Source organism: Helianthus annuus, chromosome 7 (genome assembly GCF_002127325.2).
Source record: "Helianthus annuus cultivar XRQ/B chromosome 7, HanXRQr2.0-SUNRISE, whole genome shotgun sequence".
Classification (NCBI taxonomy): domain Eukaryota; kingdom Viridiplantae; phylum Streptophyta; class Magnoliopsida; order Asterales; family Asteraceae; genus Helianthus; species Helianthus annuus.
Genome location: NC_035439.2, coordinates 144,820,014 through 144,835,264, shown reverse-complemented (window position 1 = coordinate 144,835,264; position 15,251 = coordinate 144,820,014). Strand labels below are relative to the sequence as shown.

The following is a 15,251-nucleotide window of genomic DNA, read 5'->3' as shown; positions in this document are numbered from 1 at the left end:
CTTGACCAAGAAGAGCTTTAAGTGATTTTGTGGACCTCAAATCCTTTTCTTCAATAAGTGAGCTTAAAAAAAATATATGGAACATAGTACATCTACTTTTTTTCTTCACCTGTATGCATCAATTGTTCACAATTTATTTCCTTTTGAATTTGAATTGGATGTTTGGCATAAAAGTATTATCCGCAAACATTGTCAATTTAAAAAAAAATGTAAAAGATTTTCAAAAAAAAAACTACATCAATTTAATGTCTAGCAAATGGAGAGACAAGGATGTGCGAAGTATATAAGTATATGCTAGCATATATAGCTTGTGTATACTTTTGTTGATCAACACTCCATTACATATGTTAGTGATACTAAGAGGGATCACCCCTCATGCCTAGCTGGCGCCTACGTGTCGTGCCTTTCACAATCACTATCACGCCCCATTACATATGGCGTTATGTCAAATACTTCATAATACAACTTTTAATTAACTTTGAGTTGACATATTGTGCACAGAAGTATAATTATTAATAGATTCATATAGCATATTAATTAACTAATTACTCAATCAGTTTGTAATTAGAACAGTTAAATAAAGAGTAAAAAGGCAACAAAAAAAGAACTTTTACCATTCATTATTATAAATATTATAACTTTATGTATGTTATTGTGACATGTCATATATGTTAGAATCTGAACTGCCATATGTTGGTTAGTAACAAATTATTATAATAATCATGTTCTATGCAACTTAAGCAAGCAAGAAATCTACAGCAATTAGCAAACACCCAAACTTGATTTTTCCAAGTTCAAGAAATGAACCGAGATGTTAGATTAAGTACTCTTGGCGTCTTTTCTTTCTACACTTGTTAGCTTTAGAACGATAGTTCGTAAACGAGAATCTTTTCCAACGTTTGGTATCCGGACTAGTAAGTTCTCAAAAGTAGCATGATCAGGCATAAAACCTCGGTTTATCATTTCTTCGAGAAATATCTCTGCCTCCTGACACTCGTTTTTCTTCAACAACTCTCGAACAAGAACGTTATACGTCACGCTATTTGGCAAACAACCATTCTCTTCCATCTTTCTAAGCAAATTTTTACCTTTAACAAATAACCCTTCTTGGCAATACACACTTATCATCACTGTATATGTCCTAACATTCGGTTTTAATCCTTTTAAACAGAGTTCATCATACAGATCCATAGCCTCGTTAGGCTTCCCACATTTGCTACAACCGTCAATCAATATAGTATACAACCCTACATCTTCCATCAATTCTTCATTCCCCAGCGAACGGAAGAGAGCCAATGCATCAGAACACTGGGAGTTTTTGCACATTCCATGCAACAAGATACGATAGGTGCATATATCGGGAGCCAGGCCCTTTTCTTGCATCTTGTTAAAGAGTTCTCTAGCAGCTGCAGGATGCCCTGATAGAAACAAACCTTGTAACATGATACCGTAAGTAATAACGTTCGGGGTCAAACCCTTGTCTTGAATTTCTTGAAAGAGATGCCTAGCCTTATCAATTTGCTTCTTCTTACAGTATCCATTTATCAGGCTGTTATAGGTGATGATATCGGGCACAATATCCTGCTCCATCATACGATCTATAACATTCTCTGCTTCCTCTATTTCACCACGTAAACAGTATCCATCGATTAGTGCATTGTAAGTGATTATGTTTGGATGTAGACCTCTTCGTACCATTGCTTGTACAGCAAGCTCTGCTTCTTTTACCGATCCTTGCTTGCAAAAGGAATCCACCAAGATATTAAACGTATCCACACCTGGAGATACTCCTACATCCTCCATATCTCTCAACATTTTTGCAGCTTCTGTCTCTCGACCAAAGTTACATAGGCCCTGAATCAAAGAGTTGTAAGTGATAACGTCCGTAGGGACACCCTTTTCCGTCATATGCGTAAATAATTCTAGTGCATCATCAACCATTTTGTCTTTGCAAAGGCTATTAATGACTGTATTGTACTGATGTACAACTGGTTTACAAGAGCCTGATTCCATGAACGTGAGCAATTCAAGGGCCTTGCTAGTGTGACCTACTTTACAGAGGCCATTAATAACGGTTCCATACATAACGTGATTAGGCTCACAAAGTTTATCTCTAAGCAGTTTCTTGAATAACTCAACAGCTTCAAAGACCCGATCAGCAAGAACAAGCCCATGAATGAGAGTGTTATAGGTAGTCAAATCAGGTGGAAGACCTTGCTTGAAGATGGTTGCGAGTAAGGCAAAACCATAAGTAACTTGATTCAACCGGCAATGACAGTTAATAGAGATGTTGATAGTATAGATATTAGCAGGAATACCCATCAACTTCGTTTGCTTAAAGAGTGAAAGAGCAGTGGAATAATGTTTCATCTTTACAACAAGAGTGATGAGCTGATTAAATTGGATGATGTTCGGTGGAGGTTGTGTTTGAAGCATTTCATCAAACAGTTGGAGGGCATCATTGAGCTTAGTGGCTCCAGAAGCATTTTTGAGATGCAGGATTCTTTGATTGAAATGGGAGGTTGAGGCTGAAGTAGTAGAGTAAAAACAAAGTCCAATTCTTGTGCGGTTCATCCTTACATTCAGTTTCAAATCAATCAAGCAGAAAAGACAAGGTGCTGCAGAGGAAGCAAAACACTAGCTGACCTGCCATAACAAAAAGATCATTAGGAATACCCATGAACTTCATTTGCTTAATGAGCATAAGAGCAGTGGAATATTGTTTCATCTTCACAATACCAGCAATCAGCTTAGTAAATTGTACGATGGGAGGTGGAGGTTGTCTTAGAAGCATTTCATCAAACAGTTGGAGGGCGTCATCGACCTTGGTGGATCCAGAAGCATGTTTGAGAGAGAGAAATGTTTGATTGAAATGGTGGGCTGAGGGAGTAGTAGAGTAACAACAAATGCGAAATCTTGTGCAGTTCATCCAACAACCAACCTTAATTTCCGGTAGTGAAAGTGGATTCCAAGTCTTGAGCTCTTTTGACGCCTGTTTTTTGACAAAAAGATCTTCTTTCTCACTTTATATTTTACTATCATCATTTCTTCTACGGGTGAGCAAGTTTAGGTCCGGACCGAAAATAATCGAGAACCGAACCAAAAATATACTCAACCCGACCTGAACCCAAGTACCTAGGTATTTAGATCGGTTCCAATTTTTCATATAAAATAGGGTCGGGTCGGTTCTCGGTTCTTTTCATGGTGAAACCCGACTTGGACCTATGGACCGGAACCGACCCTATATTTAGGGTAGTGAATCGGTTCTGTATTTTATGTTTGATCGGTTCTCGGGTCGGGCCGGGTTTTTCCATTTGCTCACCCCTAATTTTTTCTTTACGTTTTTAGTAAATGTTATGTATAAATTTCTATGATATATTTTATTCTTCTATAATTTTTATGTATAAATATTGATTCTATGATATATTTTGTTCTTCTATATTTTTTATATAATTCATAAATGTCTCTTAGAACTAGTAATTATCTAAAAAACTACCGACACTTTTGAGTTAAATGTAATTCTAATTTGTTTATCCCCAAGCCAAGCACTAAATACCAGAGAAACAACAACAATATCAGGTATAATCTTACGAATAGCGAAGTTATTGGTAAAGTTTGAACCGGATGAGATGTAGCTTGTAAGCAGGACTTTACTCTATCTCAAAGAATATAGAGGTTACTTCCCATGAGAACTCGGCATATAGACACACATACAAGCGATAATATGCACACACCCAAAAGAAAACAAACAAATAAATAAAAACAGTGGCGGCTTTGATGGTGTGCGGGTAGGACCTCCGCGCAAGGCCCGCGATTTCGAGGGGCACGCGATTTTAAAAACAAAATCTGATACGTATATGTTATCTTTTTAAATAGTAAACACATACCACTTCTAATATAGGCCCATTTACAAATATTTTTTATGGTTTAGAATTTAGCCCACTTCGCATTAGGTTTATTAAGCTCAATACTAATTTGATTATTATTTTTTAAATAATAATAAAATATTACGGAATGGCATATTTTTTCAAGCTCGAACAAGGTACGTGAATTCTCAGATACGTATCTGAATAAAAACTACAAAAACGGTTAGAAATAGAGAGCTAATCTCTTAATACAGGAATTTAATACAAAGCCGTACCAATCTCCTAGAAGTCCTACTTTACAAAATGTTATATAAACATAAAACAAAATTTTAATTGTTCAGTGTCAAAATTACATTAAAAAAACCTAAATATTCTTACATTACATCTGCTGGAGTGACTATTGTGTCCTTGACTTTTTGATGAGTATATTGCCAGTGTTTAACATGTTGGTATTAGAACTTACAATATTCTCACGAAACTTCAAACAATGAGGATCAACTCAGGCTTTTTATTATTGTTGCAGTGAATGAAAAACAAGAACATAGAGCTGCCATTATATAGGACAGCATACAACGGCTAGAATGCATAAACGGCTAGAAACAAAAGACTCGGACTCCCTAACAACTTAGACATATTCAAAACAGAAAACTGAATAAGAAAACTTCAAAGCCAACGTGCATGATCCTCAAACCTTCTAGAAGACACGTGCATAGGAGGATTTAATCACATTTTAATACCCCCCCTTGATTGATACTCCTGCACTCCCAGTTGATAGCGAAACATCACAAATTTCTCTCTTGCCAATGCTTTAGTGAAGCAGTCTGCCACTTGTTCTTCTGTGCTACAAAACTTGAGAGCTACTTTCTCTTGATTCACCATATCTCTAATGAAATGATACCTTAGATCAATATGCTTTGATCTACTATGCATGACTGGATTTTTTGACAAATTTATAGCCGATTGATTGTCACAATAGATTGAAGTTGCATGTTCTTGTTTGATACCCAGATCTTCCAACATCCTTCTAATCCATATGCCTTGACAAGTAGCACCAGTAGCTGATATATATTCAGCCTCAGTACTGGATAAAGCCACCGTATTTTGCTTTTTTGAACACCAGGACACTGCACCATTTCCTAAGGTAAATACATAAGCACTGAGACTTTTCCTGTCATCAAGACAAGCTCCCCAATCACTATCTGCAAATCCCACTAACTCAATCTTGTCTGTTCTCTTGTACCATATTCCATAAGCAACAGTTGCTGCTATGTATCTAAGAACCCTTCTAGCTGCACCCGCATGATTCTTTGATGGAGACTGCATGAACCTTGATAACACACCAACTGCATAAGCAAGTTCCGGACGTGTATGAGTTAAGTAAATCAGACCACCTACAAGGCTTCTGTACTTGGTTTCATTGACTCTATCTTCACCATCTTCCATCTTGTACTTTTCATTAGGACACATTGGAATATCTTCCAGCTTGCAATCACTCATGCTGAATTTTATCAACAGATTTCTGGCATATTTTTCTTGAGAAACAAAGATACCTTGGTCACATTGCTTGACTTCTAATCCCAAAAAATATTTCAACAACCCCAGATCAGTCATCTCAAAAACTTTCTTCATTCCTTCTTTGAACTCAGCAATCAGAACATCACTTGAACTTGTACAGATAATATCATCCACATATAAGCATACATAGATGAAGTTACCTGAGTCGTGCTTGACATACAGAGTTGGCTCATTGAGACTTCGAGTGTATCCGGTTCTTGCAAAATAGCTGTCAATCTTACCATACCAGGCTCTAGGAGCCTGTTTTAGGCCATATAGAGCCTTATGCAACCTGTAAACCTTATCTTCCTTTCCTTTAACTTGAAACCCCTCTGGTTGCTCTACATAGATTTCTTCAGCTAGTTCTCCATTGAGGAATGCTGACTTTACGTCAAGTTGATGCACCATCCAACCTCTATGAGCAGCAACAGCAAGCACCATTCTTATAGTTTCAAACCTTGCTACTGGAGCAAAGGTTTCTTCAAAGTCTATGCCATATTTCTGAGAGTAGCCCTTAGCCACAAGTCTGGCTTTGTGCTTGATTATCTGACCATCCGGACCAACCTTTGTTTTGAATAACCACTTCAAACCAACTAAATTCTTCCCAGTAGGCAAGGAGACCAGCTTCCAAGTTCCATTTCGATTAATAGCAGACAACTCTTCTTCCATTGCAAGTACCCATTCCTTCTTTTGAACTGCCTCATTAAAACATGTGGGATCTGATATGTTTAGAGCAAATTGACAACTTGAGTATTCAGTTGGCATCTCCTCCGTGTTAGCATACAAATCAGTCATCGATCTAACCCGGAGAGGAGCAGAGGAACTTGAACTTGACCCAGCACTGAGCTCAGCTTGATTAGATACACCTGGAGATGTGGGCTCTTCCTGATTAAATGAAGGACTTGCTGGATTCTCTGTGTTATCAGCCACATTCTGAACTTCCTCTTCTACAGGAAATGGATCAGCATACATCCGTTCATAAACTTGTTTCTCTGACTTGTGCACTTCTTGCCAATCCCAAGCTGCATCCTCAATAACCGTTGTGTCTCCACTTCTTCGAGTTTCAAACTTCTTTGTGATGGGATTGAACAATCTATACCCATTGCCATTTGAAGAATAACCGAGGAAGATCATCTTGTTAGACCTGTCATCTAATTTTCTCCTACCATGAGCAAACACATGACCATATGCAATACTCCCGAACACTTTCAGAGTTGAGACATCAGGCTTTTCATCAAACCACACTTGATAAGGAGTTTTGTCTTGGACAGCAGATGTAGGGGATCGGTTGATGACATAGACAGCAGTAGCTACAGCTTCAGCCCACAGATAGTTTGGTAACCTCCTCTCCTTCAACATACTTCTTGTCATCCCCATGATTGTTCTATTTTTTCTCTCCACAACACCATTGTGTTGAGGAGTGTGAGGTTCTGTTAATTCTCTTCGAATCCCATGCATTTCACAGAATGAATTGAACTCCTTTGAACAGAACTCTCCTCCTCTATCTGTTCTCAATACCTTAATATCACATTCACTTTGTTTTTCAACTAGGGCCTTGAACACTTTAAACCTTTCAAAAGCATCGGACTTCTTTGTAATGAAATAAACCCAACACATTCTAGATACATCATCTATAAGCAGTAGATAGTACAAACTACCCCCTAGACTTTGTACCTGCATGGGTCCGCAAAGATCTGCATGCACAAGTTCCAGCCTTTTTGTAGCCCTCCATGAATGAGCTTTAAACGGAAGTCTAATCTGTTTACCCAGGATACACCCTTCACATATCTCTACCCCTTTTATTTTTGGCATGCCAACAACCATTTGCTTATCATATAAATTTTTCAAATCTCTAAAGTTAACATGTGCATATCTCTTGTGCCATAACTGAATAACTGAGGTATCACTAGGAGTGCAGTTACCTGATTTTGTAGCATCAAGGACAAACATATTGTTGTTTGACACAGGGATCTGCATAAGATTCACACCACGACTTCTAATATTGCACATGCCGTCTTCAAACAAAAGTGAGTATCCCTTTCGCATGAGTTGCCCAACACTCAAGAGATTATACCCTAGAGTTGGTGCATAGTAAACATCACTCAAAAGCTTGAACCTGCCAGGACCAGTATTAATCCGAACTACCCCTTTTCCTTCAATTGCAAGAATCTTTTTGTTTCCCAACTGCACTTCAAGCTTGAATGACTCATCTAGCTCAGTGAAACTGGTTCTTGACCCTGTCATATGATTTGAACAACCTGAGTCAATGAACCACAGGTTGTTTATCTCATTGACAGGAGTTGTTTTTGTCATGAGGGCAAACGGAGTTTCACAATGAGATGTGTAAGCCATAAACAAATATTGTTCTTCATTTTTGTCTCCTTGTTCATCACTTTCTGCTGCAACATTCACTTGTGTTTCATCATTATACCAGCAGTCTTTTGAAAAGTGGCCATACTTCTTGCAAGTATAGCATTGAGGCACTTTGCTTTTATCAAGTGTTCTGCCCCTTCCACGGCCCCTGAAGCCTCCACGACCTCTACCTCGTGTGTTTGTTGGCCGATTGCTTTCTTGGATCACCTGTAAAGCATGATCTTCACCTTTTCCTGTTTTTTCTGTGGATCTACTGTTGAGCCTCTCTTCCTGGGATTGTAGAGATCCCATAAGTTTTACTGGTGTAAGTTTGGTGAGATCAAACGAGACTTCAATGGACGGCACAATATAGTCAAACCTAGGGGTAAGACTACGCAATATTTTCTCAACAATAGCCTGATCCGTTACAACTTCACCATATGCTCTTTTTTGACTCACAATTCCCATAACCCTGGAGAAATATTCTCCAACAGTTTCTCCTTCTTTCATGGTAAGATTTTCGAATTCTCTTCTTAGACCCTGAAGTTTTATAGCTTTTACTTGTGTATCTCCTTGATACTCCATTTTCAAGATTTCCCAACTTTCTTTTGATGATTCAGCAGCAGCAATTCTGGAAAACAGTTGATCATGCACACCTTGTTGAATTATCGCCATAGCATGAGCATCTCTCTTCTTTGCATTCTTGAGTTTGCCTGCATCTGTTTCAGCTTCATTCACACCTTGTTCAACCATATCCCATAGATCTCTTGACTTCAGAATTGTCTTCATACGGATACTCCAGTGTTCATACCCTTCTCCCTTGAAGACAGGGATTGGAGTAGGAGCAGTGGGTAACGTACTTGTTTGTTCAGCCATAACAGATCTGATTTGCAGAAAGGGTTAAAACAGGGAAGGATTACACTCTCGCTCTGATACCACTGTTGGTATTAGAACTTACAATATTCTCACGAAACTTCAAACAATGAGGATCAACTCAGGCTTTTTATTATTGTTGCAGTGAATGAAAAACAAGAACATAGAGCTGCCATTATATAGGACAGCATACAACGGCTAGAATGCATAAACGGCTAGAAACAAAAGACTCGGACTCCCTAACAACTTAGACATATTCAAAACAGAAAACTGAATAAGAAAACTTCAAAGCCAACGTGCATGATCCTCAAACCTTCTAGAAGACACGTGCATAGGAGGATTTAATCACATTTTAATATAACACTCTTATTCAATTGTTAGAATATGTGTAGTGGTATACATGAATAATGCCTTTATCTATAGGCGTTGTGCGTTATGTAACAGTTCAGTCAGTAATAAGGTATTATGAGGCGTTTTTCTAAAATAGGTGTAGTGGGCGTTGTGGGGCATTATATTAGAAGAGGTGTAATAGAATTAAATAAAAAAACACCAAAAAAATCTTATTGGCCAAGCAAAAACCATGAGGAAAGTGATTGGCCCAAAAGAATGAACAAGGGTGTGGAGAAAAGAACGCCAAATCATTTTTTTTTTTTTTTGAAAAAACGCCCAGGGGGCGATTCCAAGGCGTGGAGGGGCGTTTTTTTAGGGAAAAACGTCCCAAAACCCCCCACTACGGGTGGTCTAAAGTAAAAATTATTTGATTGTAATAAAAATCACTTGACTTGTGAGTTTGCTTGTAAAAAAACACTTGAGCAACCGAAGTTATAATAGTGTTACGATGTTTAGTTGTTTGTAGAGATGAGAAAATGGTACCGGGTACCAGTACTAAACCAGTATCAGTACTGAATATTCCGAGCCGAAATATTTTTCAGTACCAGGATTTTTTGCGTTTGCGGTGCCAATTTTTACCTTCAAATACCGGTACTGAACTTTACCGTCCTGTGCATTTTCGGTACCAGTACCCATTTTCTAGGATTTCCGGTACCGGTATCGAGCTCATCCCTAGTTGTTTGGATAGTTGAATGACTGTTTTGTAATTCTGGCATAGTTTAGTTATAACAAGTCTAGGAACTTGATAGTGATTCTGTAATAGTCCAGGGACTAATAGTGTAAAACTTTGAAGGTCGTTAAAATGCAGTTGAGCATGCCATAACGACGTAGCTTTGGTTTTGGTCTCTCTCTCTAAAACGTTTCTCTCTCTCTCTCTCTAAATCTGAGCTCAACATTGTTACCAGAGCCAATCTCCGGCGATTCCGATCCAATTTCAATCCGATCATGGCGACAAAAACACGTAATCAAGAGCTAGAAGAACTGGTTAAAGAACACGAAAAGATGATTCAACAATTCACCTCCACAATCGACGATTTACGAGTATCAAATTCATCGATTCAGTCGACTTTAGCGACATTAACAGATCAATTAACCAACAAAGGCTCGTTAGACGACGAAATCAACAATCAAATTACAAAACCGGACCGTTCACATACAAACACAAGGTTATGCAAACTCGAATTCCCAAAATTCGACGGATCGGATGTAAACGGCTGGATTTACCGAGCGGAGCACTTTTTCGCGGTTGATGAGACTCCAGAACAATCGAAGTTGGAAATCGCGGTGATCTATTTGGAAGGTAATATTATAGAGTCTAGGCTGGCTCTGATACCATGTAAGAATATGAAACTGTGGATCGAAGAGTACGGATTGAAGATTGCAAGATTATGGAATTTTAATCGAAATCGAACAGTGGCGAAGCTTGAAGTCTTCGTTGGGGGGGGGGGTCGAAAACGTATATACCAAAAAATTTCTATACGAAAACTACATGTACAATACTACTGAGCGAAAAGTTCGGGGGGTCGGACGCCCCTCCGGGCCCCTTAAATGCTACGCCCCTGAAATCGAAGACAGTTTTTTAGCGTTTATTATTGTTTTTCATGGTTGTAAAACAAGGTTTCCAAGGCCGAGTACTCCCCGAGTAGTCGCTACAAGGTAGGCTGCCGATGCGACTTTCTTTGACTCCGCCTAATTACTCGGGGTCGGTCAAACACGGTCAACCTTGGTCAGAATTGGATCTAGTAGGTCAACCCGGGCCTAGTTTAACTTAAATAATAATAAAACATAATTTCTATACCTATCATATTATGGAATGAATATCATTTTCACATATTTTGTTATAAATATTAGTAAATTTATGTTATTTGACATATATTTAATCTTCAAAAAGTAATTTCTTTATAATTTAACATGTCCGAGTACTCCCCGAGTACTCTTCGCCTAGACCGAGTACTCTCAACTCTCCGGTCGACCGACTAGGGAGCGACTAACGACTTTTGCAACCATGTTGTTTTTGTTTTCATATTTTTTTTTTAGTCTAAGCTTCTAGTTCCTCCACTATGACTGCGGGGGAGTATTAGACTATGAGCCCACGGGCTTAGTTAGGTTTCTAGGGTTACTCGTAATCCCTATATATTGTAACCTACTCATTCAATAATGATCATTCAGTCTTTTTCATATTCTTACAGGTAAAGCATTGCAATGGCATCAAGGTCATTTGAAAGCTAGAAATGTTACAGTTAAGGATATAGTTTGGGAAGATTACAAACAGGATGTTATACACCGGTTTGCCGATTCGTTTGTTGAGAACGCGTTTGAAGACTTGATATCACTGAAGCAAACAGGAGGACTTGAAGATTATTGTGATGTGTTTGATTCGCTTCTTAATAAGGTGTCGGATGTTAACGAAGCGCAGGCGGTGTGTATGTTTGTTCATGGTTTAGTTTCGGAAATCGCGGGTCCTGTTAGAATGTTTAAACCGAAGACGTTGAACGAGGCTTATTCTTTAGCGAGAATTCAAAATGATACTATTAACAGACCGAAGAATCGTTCGAATTCTGTTGCTAGATTTTTTTTCTCCTTTAAATGGCCTTGTAAGTGCTTCTAAAATACCCTTAAGTAAATTAACACAACATACACAAGATTGGAAAATTGTTCATATGCATTAGTAATTAGTATTATGTCACAACTTAAAAAAATTTATGTAAAGACTTGTTATTTGAGGATTCATGTTTTATATTATAATTAAATTGAATACTCCTCAACAAGTTCACAAGTACAAGATTTGGACCAGCAACAGGAAAATTGAATCTAGCACACCGGAAACCCTCACAGTAAGTAAGAGTTGATAGGTGGTTTTTTCAGTTTAGACAGAATCAAGTGATATAAGGATAAATAACTTTTTGTTAACCTGTGCAAACCAAAAAAAAACTGCAAAAGCTCGATATCCAACTGCAACAAAACTCTACCATAAGTCGGTAAATGGAAAAGAGTGGACGACCGTTAAAAAGATAGGTGGATGCCTGTTGATATGTTTTGGAATTTGGATGATACTGCACCATAAAGTGTCGGGCTAGTATAAATGATCAGGAAATCGATAACCAATAATAAGAGACTGCGTTAACTGTGAATTTGGGTTGATATTATGTCAAACATTGTGCCATCTTTTCTTTCTACACTTGGTAGCTTTTGAACAATAGTTTGCATACAAGAAAGTTACATTCTGCAGATCCAGAACTGCAACATAAAATAGACAATTATATTTCTTATCAATTGATTCATTTAATGTTTGTTAGCTTCTGAATGATAGTTTGCATAGGAGAATCTTGTCCTCTGCTCGGGATTTGGTTAAGCAACATCTCAAAAGTAGCGGAATCCACAGAAAAACCTCGGTTAATCATTTCCTCAAGAAGAATCTCTGCTACTTGAAATTCATTGCCAAATCAAGCTTACCATATTTTCTACAACCCTTAATCAAGATAGTGTACAGATTGACATCTTTCATCAGTGTGTTGCTTCCCATAGAACGGAACAGAACCAATGCATCAGAACACTCACCATTCTCGCACATACCATGGAGCAAGATACCGTAAGTCAATACAGTTGGAGTTACACCCTTTGCTTGCATCTTGTTAAACAGTTCCCTAGCAGCTGTAGGATTCCTGGATTGAAACAAGCCTTGCAACATTCAGTGTTAAACACTATTGAACATGAGATATGAGTGTCAAACACTATTGAAAGAATCACCATGAACGATAACATTCATATATATCAGTGTTACACCTAAGATATGAGTTATACATTTGTTACTAACATCTCAATGAACATGAGACATGGATTATCATTAATCTCATAACGAGTTACATTAATATGTTTCTCAATCAAGAATCAGACTTGTCAAACACTGTTGAAAGAATCACCTTAGTTAAAAGTATTAACTTACATTTATAACACCAAAGGGTGCATTGATGTCGCTCTCGTCCAAAGAAGACCATTTTTTTACTCGCCTATGTACACCTCTCATGTGTCGTGGCCCGTGGGTCATTTCCGATGGTCTTTATAATTCCCGTACGTTAGACCATTCTTTAGGAGCGGCTGAATTAAAAACCCAAATCTTGAACTGAGGACCACATCAGGGATAGAGGGTTCCGTTGTGTCTGGTCTGGTCCAGTCCTATTTTGGTTCTAAGAGAGTTTTGCACACTGTCATTATATTTCTTTGAGCCGGTCCAAATACTGTATAAAGATCAACTGCATATTGGCATTCATGATAATATCATGGATGAGAAATATTCCAAATACCAGCAAACAAATACACTCTACTTTATGAGTTTAATATAACTTATCAATTGATTCATTTATTGTTTGTTTGTTAGCTTCTGAATGATGATTCGCATAGGAGAATCTTGTCCTTTGCTTGGGATATGGTGAAGCAACATCTCAAAAGTAGCGGAATCAGGTGAGAAACCTCGGATAATCATCTCCTCAAGAAGAATCTCTGCTTCTTGGAATGCTTTTTGCTTCAAGAATTCCTGAACAATCACATTGCACGTCACACTATTTGGCGAACAACCATTCTCTTCCATCTTTCTTAGCAAGTTGTTCGCTTCACCAAATAAGCCTTGTTGGCAAAGCACGCTTATCGTCACTGTATACGTCCTAACATTCGGTTTCAATCCTTTTAAAGATAGTTCGCCAAACAGATCCATTGCCAAATCAAGCTTACCACATTTTCTACAACCCTTGATCAAGATATTATACAGATTGACGTCTTTCATCAGTTTGTTGCTTCCCATAGAACGGAACAGAACCAATGCATCACTTGGGTAAATAATTCTAATGCGTTATCTACCATTCGATCTTTGCAGAGGCTATCAATGACTGCATTGTAGTGTTCTACATATGGTTTACATTTACAAGAGACTGATTCCATGAACCTGAGCAGTTCAAGGGCCTTGCTAGTGTCACCAACTTTACACAGTCCATTAATTACGACTCCAAACGTAATCTGATCAGGCTCACAAAGTTTATCTATAAGCAGTTTCTTGAACAACTCAACCGCTTCAAAAACCCGATCAGCCAGAACAAGCCCATTTATGAGAGTGTTATAGGTGGCCTGATCGGGTGAATAACCTTGCTTGAAAAGGGTTGCTAGTAAGGCAAAACCATAAGCAATTTGATTCAACCGGCAATGACAGTTAATAGAGTAATAACGAAGGTGAAATCTTGTGCAGTTCATTCGGAGTTAAGGAAAAATAATCGATCAGAGAAGATTACTGGAAAAAACAGTGCCGGAGAACACAGTTGGGGCAGAGGTTCATGAACTATGAACTTGTTTGGCGTGAAGTTCGTTTATTTAATAAACGAACGAACCCGGACAAAGATTTTGTTCGCTTAATTAAATAAATGAACATGAACACATCTTGTGTCCGTTTATTTATCTTCGTACGCGTTTGTTTAAATTTTAGTAAATACACAAATAGTTGTATTAATATAAATATTTGGTTTGAAACTACTTATATAAATATAACTAATTAGTAATTGAATTTCTAGTAATAAAAAATGAAATTTTAAAATTTTTCTTAGATCGTAACTGATTAGTTATTTAATATTTATATTAAAAAAAGTACTTAATTTTAGTATTTATGAACCCTATTTAGATGTATTTTCGGATGAACTGTAATATATTAGACTTGTCTGCTTGTATTCACTAATGTTAAGTTGTGTTTATTTATATTTGTTCAATTACGTTCATTAGTGTTCGTTTTTTTATGTTTATATAATGTTTATGTTTATTGAAATATGTTCAGTTAAATTTTTTTGTTTATGTTCGTTTGTGTTCGTGAACTGTTTGTTTAGGATTTAAATGAACGAACATAAACGAACACGAACATGCCCGATTTTTTAATGAACGAACACGAACAAAAAAAATTGTTCGATTATATGTTCGTGCTCGGTTAAAGTTAAATGAACGAACACGGACATGCCTATGTTCGTGTTTGTTACCGTGTTTGTTCGGTTCATTTACAGGCCTATATGTGGCATGTCGGTGTCAGCATTTAATGCTCAAAATGTTGCCAGAGAATGTTGTCTAGCAGCTAGCTATATGTATTCGTAACGTATAGCGCTATACATGACGTACAGGCCAAAATATTTTTTTCAACTTTCCCAAACTTGGCTATATGTGGCGTATTGGTCTACATGGCATTACAATTTT

General features: G+C 37.6%; 2 protein-coding genes and 1 long non-coding RNA gene across 4 annotated transcripts; 1 reads left to right on the top strand and 2 right to left on the bottom strand.

Moving 5' to 3' along the window:
- Positions 1-714: 714 nt before the first annotated feature.
- LOC110869066 (putative pentatricopeptide repeat-containing protein At1g12700, mitochondrial) lies at positions 715-3,036 on the bottom strand. 2 transcript variants are annotated; one of them, XM_022118358.2, is made up of 2 exons: positions 2,740-3,036; positions 715-2,646 (listed from the first exon to the last, which is right to left on the bottom strand). In XM_022118358.2, the coding sequence occupies exon 2, from the start codon at positions 2,572-2,574 to the stop codon at positions 820-822; it is 1,755 nt and encodes a 584-aa protein (XP_021974050.1). In that variant the 5' UTR covers positions 2,575-2,646; positions 2,740-3,036; the 3' UTR covers positions 715-819. The 2 variants fall into 2 exon arrangements, with proteins under 2 accessions (XP_021974050.1, XP_035831293.1); XM_035975400.1 differs by having other exon boundaries at positions 2,825-3,036.
- Positions 3,037-9,884: 6,848 nt separating this feature from the next.
- Positions 9,885-11,694, top strand: LOC110867455. Its single transcript, XM_022116469.1, has 2 exons — positions 9,885-10,335; positions 11,225-11,694. The coding sequence occupies exons 1-2, from the start codon at positions 9,981-9,983 to the stop codon at positions 11,641-11,643; spliced, it is 774 nt and encodes a 257-aa protein (XP_021972161.1). The 5' UTR covers positions 9,885-9,980; the 3' UTR covers positions 11,644-11,694.
- Positions 11,695-12,300: 606 nt separating this feature from the next.
- On the bottom strand, positions 12,301-14,503 carry LOC118480496. The gene is made up of 2 exons (XR_004862992.1): positions 12,979-14,503; positions 12,301-12,697 (listed from the first exon to the last, which is right to left on the bottom strand). It is a non-coding gene; the product is annotated as an uncharacterized LOC118480496 (long non-coding RNA).
- Positions 14,504-15,251: the final 748 nt, after the last annotated feature.

Bases quoted from the DNA above. Each gene is read 5' to 3' on its own strand.
- LOC110869066 (XM_022118358.2), bottom strand. From the start codon at position 2,574: ATGAACCGCACAAGAATTGGACTTTGTTTTTACTCTACTACTTCAGCC.
- LOC110867455 (XM_022116469.1), top strand. From the start codon at position 9,981: ATGGCGACAAAAACACGTAATCAAGAGCTAGAAGAACTGGTTAAAGAA. The intron at 10,336-11,224 runs GTAATATTATAG...ATATTCTTACAG, and splicing joins CGCGGTGATCTATTTGGAAG to GTAAAGCATTGCAATGGCAT.